General features: G+C 37.1%; 1 protein-coding gene across 5 annotated transcripts; it reads left to right on the top strand.

The window, feature by feature from the left end:
- On the top strand, window positions 1-10,944 carry LOC128206387 (rhodopsin, GQ-coupled-like). 5 transcript variants are annotated; one of them, XM_052908791.1, is made up of 4 exons: window positions 1-252; window positions 5,013-5,589; window positions 7,334-7,884; window positions 9,681-10,944. In XM_052908791.1, the coding sequence occupies exons 2-4, from the start codon at window positions 5,396-5,398 to the stop codon at window positions 10,289-10,291; spliced, it is 1,356 nt and encodes a 451-aa protein (XP_052764751.1). In that variant the 5' UTR covers window positions 1-252; window positions 5,013-5,395; the 3' UTR covers window positions 10,292-10,944. The 5 variants fall into 5 exon arrangements, with proteins under 5 accessions (XP_052764751.1, XP_052764750.1, XP_052764752.1 ...); XM_052908790.1 differs by lacking the exon at window positions 1-252 and adding an exon at window positions 4,424-4,474; XM_052908792.1 differs by lacking the exon at window positions 1-252 and adding an exon at window positions 4,502-4,543.
- Window positions 10,945-11,188: the final 244 nt, after the last annotated feature.

Here is an 11,188-nt window from a genome sequence, read left to right as displayed (position 1 = left end):
TCTGAGGATGTTATATTTTAAGTAAAGTCTTTCATGGTTGAGGATAGTTTATTGCATAGGTGTCGAGGAAACATACGTATTTTAAAGGGGCTTTCTAACGGTAATCCGGAGTTTTCACTTGCGTATGAGAAAAAGAGTTAGTTCATAAGTTTGACTTCAGAAAAAAATGTGAGTCGATCGTTTTTTGTTAAAATTTGGAAATCTGAAAACGCGTGAGTCAAATGCAGAATTATGAGTCCAGGGACGTGAAATGTAAGTACATGAGAACCTTGGTTACCGTTCGCATTTACGTTTAGTTTGTTCAAGCAGTTATAAATATAAAAAAAATATATCAACGACGTATAGCGTTGAATACATTCGTTAAAGTCTTTCGTTAGACGTTCCGAATGTGAATATAGTTTCGGATTTGAAACCGTCATTGAGGGCCGGCAGCGATGCAAAAGTCGATTGAAGGACCAAAATTAAAAAGTTTAAAATAAATAAATTTCTATTTAGTTATGAGGTTAACTTTTTAAAAGACATGATTCATATATCAATTGCAAGTTAAATAACTGTAATTAGGAGTTCAGCCATTTTTACGAAATAATATTTTATGAGATTCCAATTAAAAGCATTTAAGTTTTCCCGGAAATATCTTAATACTAAAAGATTATGCTAATGAGAAAAAATTATCGGAAATGCCCAATAAACAATGTCTGAGGGCTGAGTGTTGATTGCAGTTGTTTTAAAAATAGATTTATGCATTTTTGTAACAAAGAAATAAATTATATCCACGAGTTTTCATTATTTTTTTCTTATTTGACAAGATTTTATCTAGAACTCTTAAGACATTGTTGAATAGGTAGTCTGGGGCATTTTGGCATAAAAACAAAGTAATAATGTCGACGGACTTTTCCGAAATAATGTGAATGCTTTTTGATCCAAAATCTGATGAAATCTTCTTTTGTAAAATTTGTTTAACTCCTTACTACCTCAAAACATATTACAAAGAAAAAATGTTTCACTCCCCAAAAAGATCGTTCCTCAAAACTAGATAACTTTTTAAACGTTTGAGTTTTTGACCTTCCCCGACCACTTTTGCATTGTGGCCGGCCCTTAATGTTGATGTTGATTTAATCTGTATACGGAAGAGGCTTTCAGCTTAAAAGAATGCTGTTATCGGAATCAGAGGATGTTTATATCTTGTAATAATTTGTTCCGCCAGGTACATACTATCATTAATAAATCGAATTAGTTTTTACGACACCATGTTACTAGAGGAATCTGATATTTCTTTAGCTAAGAGGCATCATTTATTGGAGTGTTTTACATGTATTATCTTCATAAAATCATTTAATTTATTCGATAATATTGGTCATAATGATATCAAGGGTTAAGGGCAGAACTTTATAAACTCTTAAGCAACAACGATATTATCGGGCTGGGTCAAGCCATAATGCATTCAGCGAGAAATGGCTGACCTTTATAAAATCTTAAGCAACAACGATATTATCGGGCTGGGTCAAGCCATAATGCATTCAATGAGAAATGGCTGACCTTTATAAAATCTTAAACAACAACGATATTATCGGGCTGGGTCAAGCCATAATGCATTCAACGAGAAATGGCTGACCTTTATAAAATCTTAAACAACAACGATATTATTGGGCTGGGTCAAGCCATAATGCATTCAACGGGAAATGGCAGACCTTTATAAAATCTTAAGCAACAACGATATTATCGGGCTGGGTCAAGCCATAATGCATTCAACGAGAAATGGCTGACCTTTATAAAATCTTAAACAACAACGATATTATTGGGCTGGGTCAAGCCATAATGCATTCAACGGGAAATGGCAGACCTTTATAAACTCTAAAGCGACAACGATGCTTTTGGACGGGGTCAAGCTTTAAAGCACTCAGCGGAAAATGGCAGACCTTTATAAACTCTAAAGGAACAAAGATACTTTTTGGCGGGATCAAGCCATTATGCACTCAACGGGAAATGGCAGACCTTTTTAAACTCTAAAGCAACAACGATAATTTTAGGCGGGGTCAAGCTTTAATTCACTCAACGGGCGTCGGCAGACCTTCATTAACTCAAAAGCAACAACAATATTATTGGGGGGGGGTAGCCATTATGCATTATTATGGGAAATGGCAGACCTTTGTAAACTCTAAAGCAACAACGATGTTTTTGGACAGGGTCAAGCTTTAATGCACTAAGCGGAAAATGGCAAACCTTTATAAACTCTAAAGCAACAACTCTACTTTTGGGCGGGGTCAAGTCATAATGCACCCAACAGGCGAGGGTAGACCTTTTATAAACTCTAAAGCATCAACGATACTAGTGGGCGGGGTCTAACCATAATACACTCAATATTTGAGAGCAGACCTTTATAAACTGTAAAGCATCAACGATACTATCGGGCGGGGTCTAACCATAATACACTCAATATTTGAGAGCAGACCTTTATAAACTGTAAAGCAGCAACGATACTAGTGGGCGGGGTCTAACCATAATACACTCAATATTTGAGAGCAGACCTTTATAAACTGTAAAGCAGCAACGATACTAGTGGGCGGGGTCTAACTATAATACACTCAATATTTGAGAGCAGACCTTTATAAACTGTAAAGCATCAACGATACTATCGGGCGGGGTCTAACCATAATACACTCAATATTTGAGAGCAGACCTTTATAAACTGTAAAGCATCAACGATACTATCGGGCGGGTTCTAACCATAATACACTCAATATTTGAGAGCAGACCTTTATAAACTCTAAAGCAGCAACGATACTAGTGGGCGGGGTCTAACCATAATACACTCAATATTTGAGAGCAGACCTTTATAAACTGTAAAGCATCAACGATACTAGTGGGCGGGGTCTAACCATAATACACTCAATATTTGAGAGCAGACCTTTATAAACTGTAAAGCAACAACGATACTAGTGGGCGGGGTCTAATCATAATACACTCAATATTTGAGAGCAGACCTTTATAAACTGTAAAGCAACAACGATACTATTGGGCGGGGTCTAACCATAATACACTCAATATTTGAGAGCAGACCTTTATAAACTGTAAAGCATCAACGATACTAGTGGGCGGGGTCTAACCATAATACACTCAATATTTGAGAGCAGACCTTTATAAACTGTAAAGCAGCAACGATACTAGTGGGCGGGGTCTAACCATAATCCACTCAATATTTGAGAGCAGACCTTTATAAACTGTAAAGCATCAACGATACTATCGGGCGGGGTCTAACCATAATACACTCAATATTTGAGAGCAGACCTTTTACAAACTGTAAAGCATCAACGATACTATCGGGCGGGGTCTAACCATAATACACTCAATATTTGAGAGCAGACCTTTATAAACTGTAAAGCAACAACGATACTAGTGGGCGGGGTCTAATCATAATACACTCAATATTTGAGAGCAGACCTTTATAAACTGTAAAGCAACAACAATACTATTGGGCGGGGTCTAACCATAATACACTCAATATTTGAGAGCAGACCTTTTATAAACTGTAAAGCATCAACGATACTATTGGGCGGGGTCTAACCATAATACACTCAATATTTGAGAGCAGACCTTTATAAACTGTAAAGCATCAACGATACTATCGGGCGGGGTCAAGTCATAATACACTCAATATTTGAGAGCAGACCTTTTATAAACTGTAAAGCATCAACGATACTAGTGGGCGGGGTCTAACCATAATACACTCAATATTTGAGAGCAGACCTTTATAAACTGTAAAGCAACAACGATACTATCGGGCGGGGTCAAGTCATAATACACTTAATATTTGAGAGCAGACCTTTATAAACTGTAAAGCAACAACGATACTATTGGGCGGGGTCTTACCATAATGCACTTAATGGGCATTGGCTGACCTTTATTAACTTCAAAGCAACAACGATACTTTTAGACGAGGTGATCTATATTGCAGCAAACGGACGCATAACCATACCATTGACCTAACCAGGATATGCTATAACGGAAGCGCAGTGACATATGATATGACCCCTCCCCTTAGTTAAAAAGAAATAATTAGCTCTGATTAGGCTTTTGACGTTCATGTGCCTTTCCTGATTAGTTGGTCACGAACGTTTCCGCATTTTAAGTCTCGGGCAGGCTTCTTTACATTTCTATTTTGATGATGAAAATCAAACATTGAAGTTTATGTAAAAGCACCCTGACCAAACCTTTAAGTAAACTTCGACCATATAAGAGTATAAGGAGATGTTACTAAATAATAACCCGGCTACATTTTACCTTGATGAATTTATGAATAGCCGGAGCTTGTTAAGTAAACAAAAGCATTACGAACGACCTTTGATCGAACAGGACATTATTTTCAATTGAGGAAGGAAAGCCGTATCTTAATTTTAATGTTGTGGTAGCATTTGGATGAAAACTACAGTAAGTCAATTCATACATGCACACTTAAACACGGGATCAAAGTTGTTTCGTAAGTGCATCCCAATGATAGAAGTTGTTTTTTATGATCAGTGGAAGTTAATAAAGTGGAGATTTATATGTAAACGGACTATATTATATATACGAGTTAATGTTTTTTATTATTATGAACATGTGTTTCATAGATTTATATATACGGTATACATGTATGCTGAATGTTACATTATGTGTAGGGAAGAGTTTAATAATATGTTATCAAATAAAACGTGGTCACACACCACAAATGACAAGTGATAATTGTGTTATGCTAACTGCATCCTAACAAATATTTATCTGCTTAGTGTTCAAAATAATGTTTTATCTACTGATACTGCCTCTGTTTATCTACCGGTTCACCTGATTAAAACCAATAACGACTGAGATCTGATTTGCAAATATAAATGTACGTCAAATTTAGATTTTTTTTTAAATCCAATTGGAAACACCATACGTTTGAACACTTAATATAAATATTTTTTATATATCGTAATGAATGCATGTTATGAAAGTTACTAAATTAAAATCCTACTGATATTGCGTTATTGTTTCAGGCACCATACGTAAAAATGTGAACAGGAAAACACGTAAATTTGTTTCGACCGTGAAGAAGCGATCTCAAAGGAACTGATACGTCACGTCATGTTGACGTAAAACCATTACACGCCGCTGACACCATTATGCAACGCAAAGACGGCTTATCAACGTGAGGATGAGCTATTTGGTATCATTACGAGATCATTCAACCGTGTGGGAATAGCGTAAACAAATATTACCAAACGTGATGTGACGTCAGAAAAATTACATGATGCAAGATAGAATTGATTAACCTGTGTATACCTCCTTAAGTAACGTTGACTTCATTACGTGATACGTATCGCATTTAAGGACTCATTGAAATTGCCACTGGAGTGTATAGAGTCGAAGTGAAGTCAAAATGTATTCTGCGATTCCAAAGGACTGGCGTCATGATTTTGACGTCAACGTCACAATCCAGGAGCTGAACGATTCCTTGGCGGAGTTACACGTGCCTACAATCGCGTTTATTGCTCTCCTGATGGTGTTCGGAGTCCTAGGGAACATACTCGTTCTTTACGTGTACACGAAGAAGTATCATCCATCCACGTACAGGTACACGTAGCAATTGCACTTACAGTGGTTTAAACGTATACATATGTATATGATGTTTAGCGTATTCAAAAGTATAAGTATTGTACCAACCGTCCATCTTCAGGTGCATGTATCAATTTCATGTGAACTTATATAAAACGTCTACATCATGTGAACGTCCACGTAAAATCATTTAAAACGTCCACGTACAATTATGTAAATGGTCCAAGTAAAAGTAGGTAAAAAGGTCCACGTACAATAAATTATGGAAACCGTCCACGTACACGTTAAAAGGTCCACGTATAATCATGTAAATAGTCCACGTACAATCACGTAAAATGTCCACGTACAATGTAAAATGTCCGCGTAAAATCATGAAAAAGTCCACATACAATCATTAAAGGTCTACGTACAATCATGTAAAAGATCCACGTACAATCATGTAAAATTTCCACGTACAATCATGTAAAAGGTCCACGTACAATCGTGTTAAAGGTCCACGAACAATCATGTTAAAGGTCCACGTACAATCATGTTAAAGGTCCACCTGCAATCATGTTAAAGGTCCACCTGCAATCATGTTAAAGGTCCACGTACAATCATGTTAAAGGTCCACGTGCAATCATGTTAAAGGTCCACGTACAATCATGTAAAAGATCCACGTACAATCATGTCAAAGGTCCACGTACAATCATGTTAAAGGTCCAAGTACAATCATGTTAAAGGTCCACGTGCAATCATGTTAAAGGTCCACGTACAATCATGTAAAAAATCCACGTACAATCATGTCAAAGGTCCACGTACAATCATGTTAAAGGTCCACGTACAATCATGTTTAAGGTCCACGTGCAATCATGTTAAAGGTCCACGTACAATCATGTAAAAGATCCACGTACAAACATGTCAAAGGTTTACGTACAATCATGTAAAATGTCGACGTACATTTATGTAAAAGGTTCACGTATAATCATGTAAAGGTCTACGTACAATCATGTAAATAGTCCACATACAATCATGTAAACGGTCCACGTACAATAATGTAAAAGGTCCACGCACAATCATGTAAAAGGTCCACGTGCAATCATGTTAAGGTCTACGTACAATCATGTAAAAGGTCCACGTACAATCATGTAAAGGTCTACGTACAATCTTGTAAACGGTCCACGTACAATCATGTAAAAGGTCCACTTACAATCATGAAAACTGTCCGCGTACATTCATGTCAAACGTCCACGTACAATCTTGTAAAAGGTCCACGTACAGTCATGTAAATAGTCCACGTACAATCATGTAAAAGGTCCACGTACAATCATGAAAACTGTCCGCGTACATTCATGTCAAACGTCCACGTACAATGATGTAAAAGGTCCGCGTACAATCATGTAAAATATCCACGTACAATCATGTAAAATGTCAATGTATAATCATGTCAAAGGTCTACGTACAATCATGCAAAATGTCGACGTACATTCATGTAAAAAAATCTACGTACAATCATGTAAACGGTCTACGTCTTAGTAAGTATATTTTATGCATGATGATTTGTTTTGAGTTTCGCAATTTTCTCATGGTTCCTTAAATACAGATATACATTATCAAACAAAGTCTTTAAAAGCATCTTTCTTCTTCTTTAACAATCAAGCTTAAATAAATGAGTAAACAATTAATAGTTATTTGTCACCACTTTGTCCTGCATTGTCCAGAAAATACTTTCAAATACCTATCAATGCAATTTAAACACTGGCAAAATGTTTCCCTATTACAGATGCTTCATCCTGTGGCTGGGTTGGATCGACCTGGTGGCTTGCACTGTCGGGATGCCCCTTCTCATTGTCAGCATGCTCTTCCCCTACATGTTCCACTCAGAGGCCGCGTGTAAGACCCTCCGCTTCCTGCACGTGTTCTTCGTGGTCGCGTCCGCCTTCATCGTGATCACTATCGCTATTGAGCGCCACCGTCGGATATGTAACCCGTTTTCACCGGAAATGTCCACCCGGAAGATAAAAATCATGTGCGCGGTGGCGTCCGTCCTCGGGAGCATCGTGGCGCTTCCGGCAATATTCGTATACGGAGCCACCGTCGTAGAAACCGGGGTTAACAATATAAACGGCACGGAGTGCTTCATTGACCCGCGGATGAAGGATTCAAGTTTCCCAAAAGCGTATTTCGCCTTGCAGCTGCTACTCAGTGTTTCATGTATGGTCGTAATGGGGATTTTCTACTTCCGGATTGGTCGTTCGATTATGGCACACCATAAATTTATCCGGGAGAACACGTACAACGCCCGGGGCCCGCTCTCCGGAACCGACCAAAAAAGTAAGAATGTGGAAATTTCAATTAGATTTAACGTAGTCAAACTAACGATAATTGTATCAATGTTCTATTCGGGGCAGTATCGGTGAGGGACTGTGAAAATATACGATTGATATAAGTGGTATCAACTCATATGGGATATACGGGGCAAGGAATCAATATCTGGCGAGAGAGAAGCTCGAACCCGAATATAGTTTCCTGCGCCCCGTATATCCCATATCGGGTCACCTACTAACCCCGTAACGTATACATCACGTCGACAACCTGTTTAAATGTTTCATTTATTCATCGGAATCGGAAAAAAGACGCCATACTGGTAAGATAAAAATTTGGTGACCCAATATGGAAAAATATGGGGTCACCACTTGACCAGTCCTGGACCAATGGTGTTGCGCCATATATGTTGGAGGCGTGATATTGGTAACTGTGGTCGCAATTAGACATACAGTTATTGTGTTGTTATAAGTCACGAGTTACCGAAAAAACAACATGTCATTCTAATGGTTGAAGACATACGCACAAAAATAGATATATACCATCAACACATACTTATGAAACTCTGTCTGTCGTTTACTCCAAAAACAGGACAGCAACAGCTACACTTTTCTTAAACTAATAAAGGTAAACGTTAAATACTTTCAAAATGCATTGAAATACCTATTATAAAATTTCAGTTCAGTTTCACTTGATTACGTTCACCACCATTTATTTGCGCATTTAAACGTGATGAAAAAATTAAGTGCAGAGAAACCTCTCCATTTTCATGTAATTATTTGCACATTCCTGCTTTTAATGTAAACCATGCGTTAAAAGAGAAACTGCATGCATACACGCAATTCATTCCACTTCACCTGTTAACACTGTTCTGTTACCCGCCATCACACAGAATTCAGGAATCAGTTTCACAAATGCATAATTGAGCAGTTTAAATACAAGTCTTTCTCATCATAAACAAAGTTCCAATTCCCAGAAATAATTTAGCACGCAACTCAAACACAACCTAAGTCATACTTTTCAAGGGTTTTCCCCAGGAATTTGTTAATTTACAAGTCGAAATTTCTTTCATCGTACCGGAGTGAAAACGTTCATAGACTTGTACATTTAATGACCCGGAGTGGTTTTGTAATTGTAACGAATTATTAACATGTAATATATGCTTCCCGGTGCTTTATACGAATTTGTCCGTGAAATAAAAATAATGTTTCACAGTTTCAAACAGTGGAAATAACATTTTGGCATTTCCATTGTTTTGAAAATTAGTCCACTCTGTTGTCCAAATAAAACATCATCGAACACAGGACTTTGTCATAATATTAACGAGGTCGTTTCCGAAATGACTTTACGTTAACATACAGAATAGCGCAATTTACTGTTAAAATGCAGAAAAATGTCTTATAACACCATTTTGAGGCATAGCATATTTTTATTTGGTTCAGTGTAAGATCGCAGTATATTTTACCGTGTAAACGTCAAGCGTGAAAACCATAATGAACGCGTCACTCATGGAATGTAACTGTTTACGATCTTACACGGAAACGAACAATTATCCTCTGTGTGCCATTTCACATAGGAGCAACAACGTTAACATTTTAAAGATGGTATTTCTTGAAAGTGGTTGCCGGCAATGAAACATTTATAGACAATGGTTGAAACCGATTTTGTCTGGAAAGTGTATACATACGCTTAATGTTCATTTTACATGTACACAATGTACAATCTTTATACATGCAATTGATTCTTACATTTGTTACTATTAATGGCATTTGCATTTAACATAACTTTTTTTAATAATATTTCAGGGAAAACAAAGGAATCATTTGCAGAACCCGACAGTGATATGGAGTTAGTGAATGACACAGACAAACAAAATGGCGCGACCAATGGAAATGCTTCAAATTCACGCGAGAATTGCCCTGCTCGATTTTCATTGGACAATTCTGAATCTAAGAAAGACCCGTATGGGGAACTATTGAAAAAGGTTGTAAAGGACAATTCTAGGTCAAACTCACCCAAATATGATCAACAGACACCCGAGTCGGGCGCGTCAACGCCCCAATCACAGCGGAAGAACAGAGGAAATAATCGTTTGGCAACTCCACGTAGTGAATCAATAACAAACAGAGGTCCAAGCTTGCGAACAAAGCAAGTGACCCTCATGTTATTCATTATCACTGTTGTGTTCGTGTTAAGCTTTATACCACATTTAATATTAATGGTTACCATATCGTTCAAGTCCGATTTTCTCATGGATATGTCTCCGATTGGTGTGGCAGTTTACAACATATTTCTACGATCGTTTGTCATCAACAACATGGCCAACCCAATAATCTACGGTTTTTGTGACAAAAAGTTCCGGTCTGAATGTTCTGCCGTCTGCTTAAGTTTCGTTTGCTGGTTTTGTAGACGATAATTATGCATTTAGCAACAGTAATAATCAGTTACTATCGCCTGCACTGCCGCCTGCACACGATGACTTCGCTTTTAAACAAATGTGCAAGATTACAGTAAATTTGTTTGCCAAAATATTTATCTCTGATTGGCATTTTTGAAGAGATGAACTATGAAACTGCTTGAAATTAATGGTTTCATTTTATGACGTGAAACTTTCTTGATCAAACCTTTAAGATTGTGGTATCAGTTTAGTTCTTGTAAAACAAATAGATGCACCAGTATTTTCTCATTAGATATTTGAATTTAATGTATTTGCAGGTAAAGTTTTAAAGGTATTACTGATAAAAGATCAACTAAATTGTTGATATATTGCAGATATGGCTTTTAGATGGCTCTCGATGATGGCTTGTTGTATCTCTACATCGACGGAACTTGATAATAATTTTATGTATTCAATCATTGATTCCTATCTAGTCAATTCTAGGAAACCATGTTTGTTTATATGTATTGTTTTAAAATAGCATATTTTCAGAAGAGTTTTAAATGTGCTGTGTTATTATTGTCGTCGAAGCCATTGGGGATTGTGCTGTACAACTAGTATTCGGTGTATCGTAGAAGTCATTTATGAACTTTATTATACAAAGTATATGTGCAATATGGTAGAGAATAAAAAAAAACAAAAATGCTACAATTTTCAGTTTCTTATTCTACGTCAAGTGTACGATATCTACGGAGAGTTCAACTGTATACACTTGTATCATTACATGATTAACATTTTTGGTCCGTTTCGAAAAAGGGGTTTGTAATTGTCGTTCGCGTTGTCGGTCTGGTGGTCGGTCGTTCTATACACTCGAAAAGGGTTTGACTTGGTAACATGGAACGTCATAGAGATATAGGTTCTCAAAACACACCAGCG

This window comes from Mya arenaria, chromosome 10 (assembly GCF_026914265.1).
Source record: "Mya arenaria isolate MELC-2E11 chromosome 10, ASM2691426v1".
In the NCBI taxonomy this organism is placed as follows: Eukaryota; Metazoa; Mollusca; class Bivalvia; order Myida; family Myidae; genus Mya; species Mya arenaria.
Note: the sequence above shows the minus strand (reverse complement) of the source record. Positions and strands in the feature narration are given on the sequence as shown.

Coding starts and splice junctions, on each gene's coding strand:
- LOC128206387 (XM_052908791.1), top strand. CDS start 5,396: ATGTATTCTGCGATTCCAAAGGACTGGCGTCATGATTTTGACGTCAAC. Junction 5,590..7,333: donor TATCATCCATCCACGTACAG/GTACACGTAGCA, acceptor TCCCTATTACAG/ATGCTTCATCCTGTGGCTGG. Junction 7,885..9,680: donor CTCCGGAACCGACCAAAAAA/GTAAGAATGTGG, acceptor ATAATATTTCAG/GGAAAACAAAGGAATCATTT.